Below are 19,740 nucleotides of genomic sequence, written 5' to 3' on the forward strand. Positions count from 1 at the left end.
TGACCGAGGCAGGTGTCCTCAGTGCCGCAGCTACGGAACCAGCCCTGGGCGGCTTGTTTATACGTGGAAAAAAGGTAAAGACAAATTTGTTTAAAAAGTCACAATTTTATAAAAAAGTCTTCTTACATTGAGCTGGGAACCGTTCACTCTCACATACACCCACTCACCTTCTATCAAGATTCCGAAAGTGTAACTAAACTGTATCAGGACTAGTTAAGACAGCAAACACCACAAGGTATAAGTTCAAGTATTAGTGTAACAGGCATCTGCATAATAAACATCCTTAGAAGGAAAGATTCGATTTATCACAGGTTCAGTTAATTGCCCTCAAAATTTACAAATTATCTCTGTTAGAATGTGTTGGCTATGAGCACATTTCAGTACTTACTTGGGGGGTGAAAGCTTTTAACTATAATTTTAAGGAAATCAGAGTTCAATTTGATGATTTTTATCCTTCACAAAGGAAACGCACACAGTCCCGAAGCACTAAAGCAAGAAGGGATGCAGGGTCCACCTCCGGGTCACCACCAGGGGTTTTCAGGAACCAGCCGGGGGGGGGGGGGGGGGGGAAGCCGCAGGCCCAAGAGAGGCAGCGTGCTGCCCCCTGCTCAGCACAACGCCTCGGCCTTTCAAGACCACCGTTCTTTGGGGAGAACTAGCTCACATACTTCTTGGCCACTAGTGTTTGCAAAGAGGAAACCATGCTCTCATTTTGAAGTTGTTTCGGTTTTGTGAATGGCGAGCCCTTTACGAACACGGCAACAGTACTAGATAAACTTAGAAAACAAAAACTGCCCGGCACACTGGGGCCCTGAGCAGTTGGCAGGATTCTGTAAATTCAATTTGGCTACCTGTAAGCTAGATTGTGTTTTAATTCTTAGAATCCGAAAAACCGTATTAACACATCTATCTTTTGGGAATAAGCTGGGTGATTCTCCCTGCTGCTAAAAGCTCTGGGTAATGCCTAAAAACAGAACCCACACTTTGGAAAAAATGTATAACTCAGTTTTCTCTCCTTTGTCTTTACCTGAAGGCAAAAAATAAAATCTGTGTTCCAGTTATCCTCACAAGGAACTGCTAAATGCCTCCTGATAGTCAGCGGATCATTACAGTGTATATAAAATTAAAAAAAAAACAAAATTGATCATTTCCTTAATCAGTGCTATTCTCAATAAAAAGGTCAATTTACAAAAATGTAAATATTCATAACCTAATCCAGCTGTATTTTCTGCTTTTGCACCACAGGTTGAAGGGTATTTTGAAAACCAAAAAAACTAAAACCTGAAAGCCTCAAAATAAGCTAGATTCACCTTACCTCTTCCAAAGGACAAGGGCCTAAGCACACAAATATTTCTGTGTGTGAAGGAGTCCAAACACATGACCAGCATCTGCTGTGAAGTCCCTTATTTCTCCCAAATCTTCACAAAATGGACGCAGGGATTTCAAGTCCGTCGTACAAAAACCCTGTGCGCGCTGAAGCCTGCGCTCGGGAGGCCCAGCCTAGCACTCGGTCTCCTTGCTGCCCACGCGGTTCTGACGCTGCAGCTTGAAGGAGGCGGCCTTCTCGCTTCTTGTCACCGGACGGCCCGTGAGGTCCTCAAAGGACTTGGCGGCAGTGCTGCTGTTGGGGAAGGGATCCTTCTCGAAGCCGTCCTCATCCACGTGCGAGTCTGTGCTGGGGTCCTCCTGGATCGTGTCCATTCGCTGGGGCTCCAGTTTGGGAGCCGTGGGTACGGGCGGCACCGGGGCGGTCTGCAGGGGCTGCGGGCGCCCGGGGGTCTGGGGCGCAGGAAAGGGCTTGATGATGCGAACCGAGGCCGAGTCCATGCTGCTTAGCATTTCCACGTTCTGCAAAGACACGGAGTTAAAGACGGATCCAGGTCCTACAGTTCCAACCTCCCCCCCACCCCCACGTCTACAGTCTGGGCACCATGACCCCCTCGCACTAAGCAAAGCATGAGGTGAGGCTCCCCCACCTTCCACATGTCCTGACAACTGGCCATTTGAAGACCCAAAAGAGCACTCACAAGAAACAATCCTATCAAGTCAGGATCCCAAGACAGGGAAAGTTCTCCAAACATTAAATTAGGTCAGCGCGGAACAGCTCAATCGGGGCCGGGGGGCAGGGGGCAGAGCAGCCCTCCTGTTTAAACCTCCATCCGCACAACCAACGGAGGTTCCAGCCTAGAGCCCTACCACTGCAACAGGACCTCCCACCAGCCCAAGGCGGCGCAGCCGCAGGGGCTGCTGGCCCTCGCTGGGGTGGCCACCAGGAGGCCCTGGAAGGGACTGCTGCGCGCGGGTACTCACGCTGGGGTGGAACAGAGACAGAGACTCATACTGCTTGTCCAGTTTCTTATCCTAGAAGGAAAACGAGTAGGCAAAGGTCATTCTTACAAATAATTCAGTTACACACTCTCTCCCTTTAGGCTCCTCCTAAGCGAAGAACCACCTCAGAACATGAGTGTGGCAAGCATTAGCAGGTGCAGTAGAGAAGACTTTCTCACGGAAACTTCACGAGTTCTGCCACCAGCCCGCAAGTGCCTCCTTCGCCCTTGAGGCCATCGGTGTTTTGGTGTCAACTAAGGAACCAGTCGGAACGCTTAAGGACAATTCTCCTGGGAGATTTCCCCAAAGGCACGTCCCTGTGTGTGCAGGGGTCAGACCAGGGCAGTGCTGACCGCAGGGGCAGCTGCCGGGGGTCAGGGACGCTGCGGGCAGTCCACCTGGCGCTGGCCTCCAAATGCCCCAGCCCGCCATGGCCTCAACACTCTCAGCTGTTTCCAGAGTTTACTGTGGCCCAAATTCTTAGAGGAACAGCCTGAAGTCCCTCCATCACACTTCCGCAGAAGGCTGAACACCTGCTTCCATCCCGACGTGGAACAGAGGACGATGGGCAAGGCAGGAGGCGGAGCCCGAAACTCTAGGCCTGGCTTCCAGCCCAGCTGCCCTCACACATTCTGTGGTCGGCGACAAGGCACCACCCTCCCTCCTATCTAGCGGCTTTGCTCCAAAACCAAGGGTCAGGCCTCAGTCCACAATGGCAACTTGCAACGCAAAGTAGATTGGCCTCGCCAGTAAAAACAACAGTAACTGGTGGCACTCTCGGCCACCTGTCAAAGCTCCTACTGTGTCCCCTTAACACAGCTTTGCTTTAGCAGGGCTGTTCCCTAGATTTCCCTCCCCACACCCTCCATGCTCCCCACCCTGAGGAAGAGCTGCTCAGTGAGAGGGCCCCAGCACAACCGGAAAGGAAGCAGAGGAAGTAAAGACTCCTGAGAGGGATGCCTGGGTGGCTCAGTTGGTTAAGCATCTGCCTTCAGCTCAGGTCATGATCCTGGGGTCCTGGGATCAAGTCCCACATCGGGCTCCCTGCTCGGCAGGGAGTCTGCTTCTCCCTCTCCCTCAGTTCCTCCCCCTGTTTGTGCTCTCTCTCTCTCCCTGTCAAATAAATAAAATCTTAAAAAAAAAAAAAAAAAAAAAGACTCTTGTTGAGAGGTAGCTGTGCTGGAATCTTCCACATGCTCACATGAGGGGGCACTGCCCAAGAGTTCCAAAGCACAAGCCTGGAAGCCTGGGTCTGATTTCTCATCTCTACAGCAGACAAATCATCATTTTCTCATAGAAGCAAGGTGAATGGAGTTGTAAGGATGAGTTTTATAAAGTCCCCAAGTTTATAAATCACGTGGAGTTATTATTAGAGCCCAATTCACCTTGTTAGCTGTTACTCATTTTGAAGGAGAATAATAAAGATTGCTCCCTCTTAGATTTAATACCCCATACAATAAGGTCAGGAATCTATATGGTAGAGGGGCGCCACCTCTGGAATGCTGAGGTTTGTTATTTGTTCTATTATAACAAAGTCTAAAACGCTCTTGTTTCAAAGCTTCACTCAGAGGTCCTAGGCAAATCCAGTGAAACAATCTCCTGGGCTCGGAAGTATAACATTCCTCAAATTATATATGAGAACAAATATCCACATACAAAAAGCATAATTCTTTTAAAAAACAATTAGCTAAACTTTTCCCAGGGGATAACACCAAAAAATGCCACTGGAAACATCAGGTCAGATCTTGCTAAGAACAAATTTTATCTTTTCTGAAAGTTATAAGGTTGGGATTGCTCAAAATTCTAATAAAATGTCTCATTACCTGCAAGTTGGCGACTTACCACGCAATGGACAAGAATGCTGAAGGGGATCCAAAATATCAAGGAGAAAACCAGGACGGAACCTACGATATTGTCCGCTAAAAACTTTCCTGTGAACAATTCCAAACAGTGAATGTTTTGATCAAGTACTTTAGATGCTCAAAATTGAATGCTCTTAGTATATTCTCGTTGTGTCCCATGCCACGGACTGCCGGCCAGGTGGTACCAGCAAGGCGGCCCGGAGCAGTGGGTCACCTATGCTAGCCCGGACCACCACCCCAAACCGCGGGTGCTCTTCCAGACACAGCCCCGATATCCATGTGGAGAAGAGATATCACACAATGCTCAACACGATCCCTGGAGTGATGGTGTCAGGGACTAAGCATATAGAAGGCTACTGCTCGCAATGATGCCTACCAGGACAAAGCTGCTGCTATCCGGGTATTATTTTTGTGACTAATTTTGTGAACCCTGCAAGACAATACATTGCTGCTTCTGCAAAATCTGAAGCCTACTTTTTGTTTGTTTTGAGGCCCACATCAAATAGGATTCAGATTTACAACCTATAGGACTGAACCATGCTTATGGTGTCAGGTGTTCATTTTTTTAAGAAGTCAGTATTTTGACAAAGTACGGACTTTCCTTGTCTGAAAATCTGTGCATCTGCACTACACGGAGGGATGGCTAGGAGTCCATTTTATCTTAGCTGACAAAGTTGTTTCAACAAAAGCTGTGAATATTTCCATCTGCTGTTGCAGGATTAGAGCATATTAATCTGAAAACATACTTTTCTCCTGTCATCACCGAAATCGGCTCAGCTTTAAGCAAACAGACACCCAGGGTAATCACCTACCGAAAGTATTGATGCTCAGCTGGTCAATGAAGTCCCAAAATCGCTCGATGACATCCTGTACTCGCTTCTCACACTTGCCCTATGAACAGGGAACACACAGTATTGCCCCGAAAAGTACTGCATTAGAAGCAGCATGGCTGTGTACAAATAACTGACACGGAAGGCTTCGTAACATCAAACCTGCAGGGGACCCATTTTTTGACACACGACTTAAGAAAGTAGGATACACTTGTCATTGACACTTCCACAATCAGTTCGTTTTTATAAGTGAATTTAGAATTCCCAGGAAACGAAACTTGAGAAAACCAATGTGTTTAAGCCAGGGCACTCGAGCAAGGGCTCTGCTCACGGCGCACACGCGCACACAGAACAGGGGGAACCTGACCAGACTGCCGGGGGAGCCGGCCTGACCCCCTTAAACCCACTTCTGTGACTCCGCAGGAATAAAAGGTGTTTCTCTAGAGAATAAGAGGGTCTGATACAAGTGCGTCGAGCCACCTCTTAGTCTTTCCTGTTTCAGCACTGGTTTCAAAATCAAAACTTGCAATTTCACAATCTTAGTCAATTTTATAATTAGTTTAGAAAACCAAATAATTAACACTCACTGCCTAAAAGGAACCAACTTTACCATAAAGGCCCCCGCAGGTCCCACCCAGTCACTGGACTCAGGGTCCCCTGCTGCGGAGAGCGAGCGCTCCGGTTTCCCTCGGGTCATCCCCACAGCCTCCCCCAGACAGCCGTGCCCACGAGAGCAGGCAGTGCGTTACAAAGGCGGGCGGCACTCCTTCCACTGGCAAAATCAAGTCTTTAAACTGCCCGTCTGGCCGTTACAGAAAAAGCTGTACGTATGTAAATACTCACATTCATGTCACAGAAGCCCACCGTACAGGGCTTCCCTTTCCTCAAGAATAAGTTCTTCTGTTCAGCGTCAACGTAGGGCACACACCGGCCCGAGGGGTCCCTGCAGCACACCTTGCACGAGTTGTCGGTTTCTGGAACAGAACCAGGGAGCGTATGGACAGCTGGAGTGCAGACACAATGCTCCTCCTTCCCGCCTCTCCTCCCCACCCTGCTCCCAACGGGAAAGGAAATGCATTTATTTTTCATTTCAATAGCAAACTATCCCTCATTCACCCCCAAAGACTAACTTCTGAGTTCAGGCTCCTTGGTCCTCAGAGAGGCCACAAGGTAAAAACAATTTACACCAAAGAGTTTCCTTTAACAGATTAAAAGCCAAATTATTCTACTTCAAGTCCTTTATGATACTCAATGTTTCCCTTCATCCCAACATTCTTATGACACTGATTTCAACCCTTGGCATCTCCGTTTCAAATACACCCGTGGGGAACCAAGGCTCCAGGGAGAACCAGCAGAGCTGCGACAGGACAGGACAGCCCAGCGCGGACGGAAGGGGGCCGCCGCGGGATGTGCGCACAGCGGCCGAACCAAGACGCCCTCCATCTAGACCTATGGCCCACGGCACGTGGGGTCACGGAACCAACTGGGCATCACATAAGCCACGTGGCACGCACACCAACAGCAGAAATGCCCAAAAAGTCAACTGGCAACGTAACTCCGGACAGTACATGACCCAGAGGAGGTCCACAGCTACACTTGGGAGAAACTGAAATCAACTAGAACACAAAAACCAGCAAAACCACTTTAATGAGAAAAGAAGAACCTTTTCCTCATTCATTCATTGATCAAGCATTTCCTGGGCATTTACTATGTGTCTCTCCAGGGCATCGCCAGCCTCCTGCCACTCACTTGGGAAATTACTTATTTGGCATCTACTGTGTGTCATTTTCCGTATTTACGTGCTGTCCGCCCGGGAAGAGCCGCCTCCTCCACTGTGCACATGGGGAGTCCCCAACCTAGCGGCTCTCACTTCTGGGGTGTTGTGAAAGCAACAGAACTCTCCTGAGGTGAGGCAGGGCGGGAAGCTTGGAGCCCAGTCAGTCCCTGAGGCCCCTTCTCAGACCCAGGAGTTCCAAAAATAGAAGGTAGAAACCTGAGGACAAGTCTGAGAAGCCAGCATGATGTCACCAACCACCACTAGGCAAGGCCCCTGCCCCAGACATCTGGCAGGGAGCGGAGGGCAGCGGGCTCAACCCTGGTGACAACAGCAAACACCCTGACAGGCAGGGTCAGACCCTGGAACGGGCTCTCTGGCGGAGGTCCTGAAGGAGTGTGTGAGCTCACGGCCGGTGAGCTGCAGACGGCCCCCCTGCCTTCATGGTGTGTAAGACATGGCGGGCGGGGCGCAGCGAGGACAGACCTCCATCCACCCACCCAACCGCAACCACATTCCCTCCTCTCCCACCCCTAAGCCGGCCACACGGTCTGAAAATGAAGAAGAAAGACCGACACGCCAGTTTTCACAGACAAGACGGAGGAGCCAGGATCTGAGTCCAGAGAGTTCTCACAGACCACCCTGCCCTCCTCCCGACCCCGTCTGGGTTCTCCCCACCGCCCCGGCCAGCAGTGAGCAGTGAGTACTGCTGGGCCCCCGGAGAGGGACGGGGCCTGGCAGACACAGACCATCTCCCCTCCTGCTGCAAGGACGCAGCACGGACATGCGCTCACCGTTACACGCACAGGACTCCAGCCGATGCTCCCTCTCACAGAAGGGAACGCACTTCCCATCTTTACACTTGCCGAGGTCCAAGCACACCGTGTCATCTGCAGCATTGCCAGGAGCGGGGCACTCACTGCTGTTACCTGGAAGCACGCAGCAAGCACACAGGTCACTGTGAGTCCCACGGCCACCAGTCCTACGGGGGCAGGGCTCTGATGCTCACAAAAGTTAGCACCGCGTTTCACGAAGGGTACAAAGTGGCCCAGGGGGGCAGAAGGCCAGCGGTGTACATCCATCAGCCGATAAGCATCGGGTGCCTGACTGGGTACCCAGCCCTGCGCGGTGCTGGTCCCCGCACTCCCAAACCGCCCCTCAGCCACTATCTAACATTTTGCTTTTACCTTTTTATTGTGACACGTAACTACGTGTGACAGAACACATAGATACATAATATAGATGCGCTACGAAAGAGACATTGCAGTGGTCACTCGGACTGAAAAGCAAGCTCTGCAGGAAGGCCCACGGCCGGCGGGGCCCCTCCAGCCTCACCAGTGGCCGCTCCCGAGCCCTCACCTCAGCCGGCCTCTCCAAGGTCTCTCCCTCGGAACCGTAACATACGCTGTTCAGTCTACCCGTAATGTTCTCGTTTCCACCCTGGGGGGCACTGGCTGGCTATTTCTCACCCTTAGATCTGGCTCAAAGACCTCCTTCAGACCTCCGGGGGCCCTACTTTCACCCCACTGTGCTCCTTCGTTAGAGCTACTTCTCTCCTTCAAGCACACATTTTGCAATTCACATCTTTTTTTTTTTTTTTTTTTTTTTAAGTAGGGTCCATGCCCAGCAGGGAACCCAAAGCAGGGCTCAAACGCATGACCCTGAGATCAAGACCTGAGCTGAAGGGCACCTGGGTGGCTCAGTCGGTTAAGCGTCTGCCTTCGGCTCAGGTCATGATCCCAGAGTCCTGGGATCGAGCCTCACATTGGGCTCCTTGCTCAACAGAGAGCCTGCTTCTCCCTCTCCCACTCCCCCTACTTGTGTGCTCTGTGTCAAATAAATAAATAAAATCTTAAAAAAAAAAAAAAAAAAGACCTGAGCTGAGATCAAGAGTCGGGCACTCAGCTAACTGAGCCACCTAGGCGCCCCTCAATTTACATCTAGGTGATGATGTGTTTTCAGTTCCCCTCTCAGACTGGTGAGCTCCACGAAAGCAAAGATCAAATCTATTAATGAATCAACTTACGTCGAATCCCTACCACACACCATAAGTACGCCACAGATATTTCTTAAATGAACCAACGATTCTTCCAGACAAAGAAAAGCCACAGAAGGATGTTAAATTCAAGTGAGAAGCTGGAATGAGGGGCTCATTCTGGAAAATGAGCAACACACACAGTTAAACATGACCACAAGAAGAGAACTACTACATGCAAACAGAGGACGGTGACCAGAGCTGGAGGCCTGGCCTTTCGCCTGACGAACGGGACCAATCCATGGAGTCTGAAAGAACTCGGACTTCAAAGTCAGTGGAATGGTGACAGGAAACTTAAAGGAACCTGCCCTGGCTCAAACAAAAGCAGCCTTCCATGAAGTACCCAATATACACCATACACTACTAACGCGGGCACATCACACGTGCCTCCAGTCTGACGAAACCCTCCATGGCGCTGGGCACTCAGGGCCAACAGGACAGGCACATAACAAGCTTGCTGCTGCTGAAAGCAGGCTGTGGGAAAAGGGCAGCACGCCCGTCAACAGTGACACCAAGCTGCCATGGTATTTTCAGTCTGTTCTGCTGCCCCGAACACATACGTGCAAAATGCCCCGTGAGTATCTGCAGAACATCTGTGCTCAGAAGACTAAAATCACAGCATCAGACACAGAGGAAAATCATCACAGACACAGTGCCACCTAGCTGCCCGGGCTCGCGAGGCTCAGGGTGCATCAGACCCAGTGGGCAGACCACTGCGCCTGTCCCCAGAGCTGCCTGGGGCATGGGGCCCGGGGGGAGCGTGGAGGGGGCCAAGGACGTCCATGTCTAACAAGGTCCCAGGTGATGCTGACACTGCTGGTCATGAATGCTGAGTCCTAATAAGGAGTTTATGTTCTGCTAGCTGCTCCTTCCTATAAAATATCAAGGGAACAAAAGGATATTTGATAAGAAGGAATAAAGTTTTTCAAACTGCTTTGCTTAGGCTTATTTAAAAAGAACATTTTTCTGAATCTGCTTTACTACTAAAATAAAGACTGAAACATTGAGCACAGCTAGAAAATGTTCGTGTGAAGCTTGACTGGGACATTCGAGCTCCTGACAAGTGGCAAACTGTGGTCACGCCAATAGAATGCAGGAGTCCCGAGCAGCATCTTATAAAATGCACATTGAAAAGGCAAAGGAAAAACCAAACTGAGAGAGAGCTTCACTGCGAAGGCTATAATCAAAAAGACAACAAGTGTTGCTGAGGACGTGGACAAAGAGGAAGCCTCAGACACTGCTGGGGGGAATGTAAAATGGCGCAGCCACTGGGGAAAACAGCTTCACAGCTCCTCAAACGATGGAACAGTTACCATACGACCCAGCGATTCCACTCCTGGGTCCAGACGGGGCAAAGACAGACATACAACCACACAAAAACTTGCACACAAATGTTCATAACAGTGTTATTCATCATCGGAAAGTGGGAATAATCCAAAAGTCCATCAACTGATGAATGAATGAAACAAAATGTGGCACATCCGAACCCAACGGGCGATCACTCAGCAGTAAGAATAAATGAAGTCCTGCTTCATGCTATGACATGGATGAATCTTGAAAACGTGATTCTGAATGAAAGAAGACAGCTATAAAGGGGCACATATTGTAGGATTCTGTTTATATGAAATGTCCAGAACAGGCAAATACACAGAGACAAAAAGTAGATTACTGGTTATCTGGGGCTTGGGGGGCGGGGGGGTGGTGATGAGGAGATTCAGCAATGGCTACAGGACACGGGTTTCTTTTTGAGGTGATGAAGACGTTCTAACACTGACTGCCAGTGGTGACACAAACGCGAACACCTTACAAACCACTAACTGTACACTTCAAATGGGTGAACAGGGTGCCTGGGTGGCTCAGTCATTAAGCGTCTGCCTTCAGCTCAGGTCATGATCTCAGGGTCCTGGGATCGAGCCCTGCATTGGGCTCCCTGCTCAGCAGGGAGTCTGCTTCTCCCTCCGCCTGCCACTCCCTCTCTGCTTGTCCTCTCTCTCTGATAAATACATAAAAATAAAATCTTTAAAAAGTTTCTGTTCCAAGGTGGACAACAGATAGGAGGAAGGTATATGCAACTTTTAAACCAACTGAATCATCATACAATGACTCCTTCAACGATAGCAAAACGACAGGAAACCCAAATTTTTTAAAAGTGAACCAAATAGGGGCACCCTGCTGGCTCAGTCATTTGAGCATGTGACTTTTTTTTTTTTTTTTTAGGTTTATTTGAGAGAGAAAGAGAGCGAGCGCAAGAATGCACGAGAGCGTACATGATCAGGGAAAGGGGCAGAGGGGAGGGAGAGAATCTCAGACTTCCTGCTGAGCGCAGAGCCCAATGCAGGGCTTGGTACCACAACCCTGAGATCGTGACCTGAGCCAAAACCAAGAGCTGGACCACCTACGCACCCCAGAACATGCAACTCTTGACCTCAGGGTTGTGAATTCAAGCCCTATGTTGGACATGGAGAATACTTTAAATTTAAAAAAAAAAAAAAAAAAAAAAAAGACCACATATATGAATTGGCTATTTACAAAAGGAAAAATCCAAATGGCTAACAGATATGAGACGTTCAAGAAACATGCAAATACGGATGAGAGATCACTTTACATTCATCAGACTGGCAAAAAAATAAGACCATCTGGATGACAGCGAGGGCTGACAAGGACACTGCGATGCAGGAATCCACACACACTACTGGTGCACCAGGACTGCTGTTCTAGAGAGATCAACGTAGGGCTGCTTTCTATGACCAAGCAACTCCACTCCTTCACGTGCACCCAGGAAACGCTTACAACACCTGGAAGGCACATGGGAGATTGTCTGTCGTAGTTCTATGGTACCCAGAAGATGAAGGCAATCCAAGCCATCACTTAGTGAACAGATGGGTACAATACACTACATAAGTAAACTCAGCAGGTGCCCCAAACAATGAACTATGTACAGACATGGATACAGACAAAGACAGATGGTCTGTGAGATGGTCTAGAGATAATTCATAAAAACTGGCACTGAGTTTAAAAGAAGATCTGAAGTCGAGTATTATCCTGGCATGTTAAAAACACATATACACAAAATAACACTCCACCGTATTTCATGGAAATACACATAGCCAGGCAAATATTAAACGCATTCCATGTGCTGCCTGTAAGAGGAAGGAGGTGAGGGAAACGAAGTGGACGAAAGGCAAGTAAGAAAGCAGGACGGGTCTGGCACCGACCACTGTTAAGTGCATCTCCAACTAAGGAGTAGGATTCTGAAGGTTGTTTTCATCTGAACGAAACACAGTGTTGTTTCAAACATACACACATTCACCTGAGCCAAGTATCCCGAGAGAACGAGCAGAGGGACTCACCTGTGCAGTAAGACACGCCTTTGCAAGTGGCATTGATGGCTTCTTGGCACTTCTTCTGGGCAGTCTCGAACTGACAGTTCTTACAGCAAGGACTGTTCCTATCACTGCAGAGGTAGAGCAGACAGGAAGAGATCCAGTCAAATGGCAGCCCCACAGCGAACACTACGGACATGTCAGAGGGCCCTGAAGATGGCAGGGAAGGCATCCTGGCTGGGCTGCCCAGCGCTACATGCTCAGCCCTCCCGGGCACTGGCCCACCTCCACACACTCATCAGGCAGCAGCGGGCAGACAGTAAGCGCAGAGAGGTCCGAGGGGACGCATCCTCAGAACATCTTGGTGTCCTTGGTTTTCATTAACTTAACACAGTAATTAAAAAAAAAAAAAAAAAGGAAGACACGGGCCTGCCAGGCCACTAACAGTGAGGAAGCGAGGCAGCCCGAGTCCTAGTTCCCATCAGTATTTATAACGACAGTACATACTGTACATCGCTCATATCTGCTACTCACCACAGTCAAGTTCTCCCCTTCTACGCTAAGCCAGGCACCAGTCAGCAACATGGAAACACAGGTACTTCTAATTTGTAACCTGCTTCCTCTGCATTTAGTGTATGCCATTAAACAGGATTCTCCAACACTGTTTTATTGCATAGAAACACAATAATTTAGATCTCAGGACTGTCATTCTCATTGGGTCTAATATCTTGTTACTATAAAAGGCAGCAGCCGTGAACATCCTCATTTAATCACCTCTTGTGTTTCCTTAGAAAAGACTCTCTGAGCTGTGGGGTCCCGAATCAAAAAGTCTACAAGATGAAAGATTTTGTGACATAAAGTCACACGGCTTCTCAGAAAGCAGTTTCCTTGCTGTAAAGGACAAGGAGAGACAAACACGCACACACGAGCGCACCCCCCCTTCCCGATTCTCAGGCCCCAAGCTCACCTGCACTGCACGCCCGCCCTCAGCATGCAGTCACTGCTACAGCACGTGTCATTGTTCAGGTACATGATGCCAGGGTCGCACTCCTCTCCTTCATCCACCCTGGAGTTCCCACACACTTTGTTGCTTCGCTCTTGAAAACACTCCTGGGCCTTACTTTCAATGGTCTTATAGATGGACTGCTTACTGCAGTTTGAAAACATCTTACAAGAAAAAAGGCCACAAAGGAACCAAATTGACAAGACATCATTCCCATGTAGTGTTTGTGTTTCTTCTCTAGAGACAAACTCTTACTGTAACAGCCAAAATCACAGCCACCTCGAAGGTCTGTCAAATTCCATCACTGTCACCTCAAAAGGCCAGCTATAGGGAATCAAGCTGTCCCCCAGTTGGGTGCTCAGAAGCTGGTGTGAATTTGGTTAAAAGCCTAAAATTCTTCCCAGGCAAGCTGTACAAACACGGAGACCACGCATCCCAGTCAGTACCATCGAGAGGACCCACGCTCCGGCCCCCCCACCCCGACTCTCCGATGGCACCTGGCACCGCTGCAGTGACGAGAGTAAGGCCCACACCACCACCTTCCTGCACATGACGAGTCTACCTCTGATTTACTTCCTTCTCTTTGCCCGGGCTATGTGTACGAATGACCCATGTTCCAAGTTTTTAAAGAGATAAGCATAGTAAGAGGTAGGATATTATATACAGTCTATTAAAAGATAAAAATCCAAATTGTTACCTAAACATTCACATGGGTCTCCATGATTTTCACTTTGAGATTTCTGCAGGTGACCCATGTCCCAAAGGAAGCCTCTACCCTCGCTTCTCCACTTGCAATACAGAACCAGGGAAATGGCCTCCTTATAAATTTGGGGATTTTTACCGGGAGCTCCGAAATGGAGTCCATTTCCCAAACCATCTGAAATTAGCAAGAAAGGGAGTAAAAGACTTGAGGGAAACTTGTGCAGGGATTTCTTGAGGCAGGGTCTTCACAAGTGCTTGCTGCACAGTTGCTAAAATGGCTTCACTTTTGCCCCAGACGAGAGCCATGAAGCCCCTGGGGAACAGAGAACACAGGACCCTCCAAAGGTAACTGTGATCGTTGAGTCAGATACTGAAAGGATTACTTTTACAATGATATCCAAGACCTTATCACCTGAAACAGAAATATTAACCAGGCTTTTTTTTAAAGGATCTTCCCATTTATTCTATGGTAAAGATATTTAAGGTCTGGTTATCTCAGTCTAGGCCTCGGGCAGTTAGAATTTGCTGGGTTTACTCACAAGCACTGCAGATTCATGAACTCAATTTTATCAGTTCACTCATGGGAGATCAGATGCTAAGAAATTAGAATTCACACTGAAGCAGTAAGCAGCCTCCTCACTATCTTATCAGAGCCACACGCCCGAGTGGCGGGGCCCTTGGGCAGAGCTAAGAGGAACGTGGTTTTCACGCTCCCTGAAGACCTCTGGCCTTCTCTTTGCACCCTTCCCACACTCTCTCCTCTTGTGCCAACAAGCCCTCCTACAAGCTTACCCCCCTCGTGCCATCTGACCGCAGTGAGGCCCGAGGCACATCACTTCTCAGCAGATTGTCTGTGAGAGGTACCAGGCCCTGTCTTTCGAGGTCAAGGAAACTGGAGTGCTTTTTATCTAGTTACAAACATTTTTATTAAGGAATTCATTTAAAATGTAGATTAGAAGATACCCAGTATCTTTTTACAAGAGGATCACTACTTGGGTAAACCAAACTAATAGAAAATACACTAAATATGATGTGTTTGGGACAAAATAAATAAATGGATAACTTGTTCTTTTTTGATAAACTGGCACTTCCTTTTCTTGTCCCTCACATTTTATTCAAGTAAGCTCCACATCCAACATGGGGCTTGGATTCACAACCCTGAGATCAAGAGTCACGTGCCAGGTGCCCCAAGAGTTGTCTGTGTTTTTTTCTTTTTTTAAAAAGTAAGCTCTACGCCCAATGTGGATGACGGGCACTTCCTGAATTTATTTTTTTTAAGGTTTTATTTATTTGAGAGAGAGAGAGAGAGAGCAAGCATGAGCAGGGGGAGGGGCAAAGGGAGAAGCAGAATCTCTGCTGAGCAGGGAGCCCGATGTGAGGCTCAATCCCAGGACTCTGGGGGATCATGACCTGAGCCAAAAGCAGATGCCTAACCGAATGAGCCACCCAGGTGCCCCAACCTCCTGAATTAAAAAAAAAAAAAAGAGGCTCTGGCCAGGCACTATTCTCCTTAGAAGTCATTACAAGGCCATGGAAGAGCTCACAGGGAAATTTCACTACGGAGAACTTGTAGAGCAAGAGTCTGCAAAGTAAGATAATTTCCCCCAAAGTACTCACACCATCCTCCTAACAAAGAAGCAAATGACTATAGAATGCACTGTGTAATACTACAGCCAGGAGCCAAATGTGGCTATTACAATTTCTTTTTCCTCACCACATACTTCATACTTTCTATTATAGAAGTTCACACAGCTGCAAAATGAACAGAATGGTATTGAGAACGCCCACATGCCCCTCACCAGCTTCAACAATGATCAACTCATGGCTTCCTAACTCCTCTGTACCCTCACCACTTCCCCTCTGCTCCCACACTGGGTGGTTGTTGTTTTTCAATAGCTTTATTAAGGCATGGGGCGCCTGGGTGGCTCAGTCATTAAGCGTCTGCCTTCGGCTCATGTCATGATCCCAGGGTCCTGGGATCGAGCTCCACATCCGGCTCCCTGCTCAGCGGGAAGCCTGCTTCTCCCTCTCCCACCCGCCCTGCTTGTGTTCCCTCTCTCGCTGTGTCTCTGTCAAATAAATAAATAAAATCTTTAAAAAAAAAAAGCTTTTTTAAGGCATATTTTACATATCACAAAATTCACCCATTTCAAGTGTCCAAATCAGTGATTTCCACTAACTTTACCAAGTGGTGCAGCCATCACCATAAATCAACTTGTGGACATGTTCTTGTCCCAATAAGGTCCCTCATGTCCTTTTTCAGTTAATTCCCATTCCCAGCTCCAATCCCAGGCAATCACTACTGAATTTAAATAAAACATAATTTAAAAAGAATAATAAAATAAAATAAATAAAACAGCATTTAAAATTGTTACTTGGTCTCTCCGGTCACATGTGGAGTGCTCAATGGCCACCTATGGCTAGGGGTTGCTGTTTAATACAGAATGTTTCCGTCATGCCAGAACCTTCTACTGAATAGCACTGAGCTAGATAGAATGTACATGATTAGAAATGACGAGACGGGCGCTTGGGTGGCTCAGTCGGCTAAGCATCTGACTCTTGGTTTTGGCTCAGGTCGTGATCTCAGGGTCATGAGATCAAGCCTCATGTTGGGCTCCTCAGGGAGTCTGCTTGAGATTCTCTCCCTCTGCCTCTGCCCCTCATCCCACTCGTGCACACATTCTCTCTCTAAAAATAAATAAATAATTAAAAAAAAATGAAATACAGAGACAACTATGAAAAATAGAGGAAAATTCAACAGGGTGTGTGACAAGTCGGAAGAATAGGCAAACGAAGAAGGCAAAGCGCCTCAGGTGCAAGCTGTCAAGCAGAGGAAATACAAAACTTAAGGTGCAAAGCAAGAGAGGAAGAGACTGTTTATACTTAATGGCCAAGGAAAAAGATGACAAAAAGAACACGAGAAAGAAACTTCCAAAAGCAGGGTCAGGGCCAGGGAAACACAAAAGTAATCCCTTCCTCTAGCTCCCTGCCAGGCTTTAAAGTGCCACAGCCTGGCTTGAAAAAGGAAACCAGGAGAAATACTTCACCATCTTTCCCAGTTAGTCAGCCCTCTCTAACTTGGCAACAACACCAGTATGTTCTTCTCATGATGCTTTGTGCTGCTTAACTTCAAGTGAAATGCATAAACCAGATGCCTGTGAGCACTTTCAGGTCAGAGTCTAAGAGCCAGTCGTGGCCACTCAAAGTTTCTCCCACGGACTGGTGTACTCTCAGAAACCCCCGGCAGCAAACTGTTCATTTATTTACTCAAACTGCTACGTGCCAGGTACCCTGCTAGGCACTGGAGACAGAACTGTGAACAAGATAAGCAAGGGCCTTTCCCCCTGGAGGTTTACAGTCTGGCAAATTATGTATTTTGTTGCAAAAGTTTATGAAAACATGCAAATTAAGGAGAGTTAAAAGGAACAACAGCTTGTATACGAATGACATGAAATTTTTGGGGCGCCTGGATGGCTCAGTCGGTTAAGCGTCTGCCTTTGGCTCAGGTCATGATCCTGGGGTCCTGAGATTGAGTCCCGCATCAGGCGCTCCCTGCTGAGCGGGGAGCCTCCTTCTCCCTCTACCCCTGCTGCTCCCCCTGCCTGTGCTTTCTCACTCGGTCAAATAAATAAGTAAAATCTTTTAAAAAAAGAAAAAGAAAAAGAAAAAAAGAAATGACATGAAATTTTTAACTTGCACCAGACCTTGCCATCTAGAACTCCAGCACAAGCCATTACTATCACTAATTTTTCAGAGAGCCCCAATCAACACAATTAACTCTGATAACAGTCCAAATGATAGCTTCAACCAGATTCGATGGTCCTCATTTCACTCTAAAACACACAACCAAGTTTGAGGGTACTTCATAATTTGCAGTTCCATCCCTGGAATGGAAGGCTTTTCTGAGCTCTCATTATAATTAAACATAGCCTCTTTCCTTCCTAACCTAAAAATGCTCCAAAAGATACATACCTTATTGTTCTCATGATCTCCACTCACAGCGATGGGATACATAACGTATTTTCCTCCCTGGTCCTCATTTGGGGCACATTCCGCTAGGCCATCTGGATCATGTTCTGCTCCAAAATTGTGTCCCAATTCATGAGTTGTTACCAGGTCAGCTTCCTTAAAGGATCATGCAAAGTAAACATTATGACTTAATACCCAACCGTCAGCTGCTATGGCCACCTAGGCCCTGCTTTTCTTAAATGAGGTCCTGATTAATGCGACCAACAACAGAATAGCAGTAGGACTGTGGGAGTTGGGAGTGTCACAATTGAAGGGCCCAACACAGTGGGATAAAAAACCGACACCAACTATAACGTCATAGCCAAACTACCAGTGTATCAGAAACTAGTATTTCCTATCAATATCCATTCTCCTCTTCTTCCTTCCTTAAAAAATCCTAATCCTGCTCAGGTTGCCAATATACTCTGTTAAAATAGCCACCTTCCCATATTTCTTTGAAGGTAGGTCAGTCACATGACCGATTCTGTCCAGTGAGATATAAACAGAAGCCAGTGGGTGGGACTCCAGAGGTTTTTTTTTATAAGGGACAGATGAGGCTCTGTCCTCCTTTCTGCAGCACGAACAGAACCACCTTGTGAGCAGAGGATAAGCATGAGGACAAAGGCCTGTGCTCAAAGGGGCTGAGTAAAAACTGGGAGGATCCTGGCTCCCTGAGAGCATCACTAAGCTGCTGCAGCACCCACAGGATGCTATCCATGACCCTGTTGTTGACTGAACCAAACACACCCCTTATTTAAGTCGCTGTGTTGGATTTTCAGTCGCATGGATTTGCTGGAATGTGCCTAACATATTCCTAATGGACATACCTGGGCAAAAACAAGATCCTAAAATCTTCTAGAGGAAAAAAACAGGTCACATACAAAGGATAAAAAATCAGAATGACTTCAGATTCTAACGGTAACACAAAATACTAGAAGACAATGGAGCGATGTCTGCAAATGCTGAGAAAATTTAATTATCAATCAAGTTTAAGAGAAGGTTAAAGACAATTACAGATATGCAAAAATCTCAATTTGCCTCTCATGTACCCTTTTCTTAGGAAGCTCCTGGAAAATATGCTACACCAAAATGATGGTATAAATCAAGAAAAAGAACAGGGGCGTCTGGGTGGCTCAGTCAGTTAAGCATCTGCCTTCGGCTCAGGTCATGATCCAAGAGTCCCATTATCAAGCCCTGCATCGGGCTCCCTGCTTGGCGGGGAGTCTGCGTCTCCCTCTGACCTTCCCCTCTCCCTCCCCTCTCAAGTGCTCTCTCCCTCTCACTTGCTCTCTCAAATAAATAAATGGAAGGAAGGAAGGGAGGGAGGGAGGGAGGGAGGAAGGAAATGAGGTCCAGGAAATGAGGGAGTTTGGGGAGGTCTTCAAATGACAGCTACATTGCGGACTGGGAGCCAAGTAGCCTGCAGAGAAACCACAGGATGAAGGGCTCCAGGAGGGGTGTCTTCAGGAAAAACAATGACCCTGATGGGTCTCAAAAGAAATCTCACAGGTAGCTTTTTATCTTTTCCTTTATATTTTTTATTTTCACATTTCCCACCGAAACACATGTATTTTTTTAGGCAGAAACAAAAGTACGCATTACTTTTTTTAAAGATACCTACATAAATATATACAACTGAGGTTCTACTACAATAAACTCAAAATCTATCCTTTTAAAAAATAAGAGAACATACCTTTGTAAGGATGGTTTTACCATAATTTTTTGTGCTGGTCAATCCACTATTCAGATAAATATTTTTCTTTCCAATTGGACTATAATAAGCTAGAGGACAAAGGAAATAGAGACAAAGTGCTTATTTAATACAGGATTACAATACAATCTAATCAGTCTGCCATTCTCACATATCCACACAAC

At 47.4% G+C, this 19,740-nt stretch overlaps 1 protein-coding gene across 9 annotated transcripts in view; it reads right to left on the minus strand.

Annotated features, from left to right (window-relative positions):
- Positions 1–85: 85 nt before the first annotated feature.
- ADAM17 (ADAM metallopeptidase domain 17) overlaps positions 86–19,740 on the minus strand; it is a 51,602-nt gene continuing 31,947 nt past the window's right edge. For all 9 annotated transcript variants that reach the window (XM_036097532.2, XM_078055953.1, XM_078055952.1 and 6 more), the window contains 10 exons: positions 19,559–19,647; positions 17,830–17,982; positions 13,120–13,319; positions 12,180–12,283; positions 7,589–7,723; positions 5,864–5,994; positions 5,003–5,081; positions 4,171–4,259; positions 2,311–2,361; positions 86–1,848 (listed from right to left, as the gene is read on the minus strand). In XM_036097532.2, coding sequence (XP_035953425.2) covers positions 1,501–1,848; positions 2,311–2,361; positions 4,171–4,259; positions 5,003–5,081; positions 5,864–5,994; positions 7,589–7,723; positions 12,180–12,283; positions 13,120–13,319; positions 17,830–17,982; positions 19,559–19,647 — 1,379 coding nt within the window. In that variant the 3' untranslated portion in view covers positions 86–1,500. The remainder of the gene's footprint in view (positions 1,849–2,310; positions 2,362–4,170; positions 4,260–5,002; positions 5,082–5,863; positions 5,995–7,588; positions 7,724–12,179; positions 12,284–13,119; positions 13,320–17,829; positions 17,983–19,558; positions 19,648–19,740) is intronic.

This window comes from Halichoerus grypus, chromosome 10 (genome assembly GCF_964656455.1).
Source record: "Halichoerus grypus chromosome 10, mHalGry1.hap1.1, whole genome shotgun sequence".
In the NCBI taxonomy this organism is placed as follows: Eukaryota; Metazoa; Chordata; class Mammalia; order Carnivora; family Phocidae; genus Halichoerus; species Halichoerus grypus.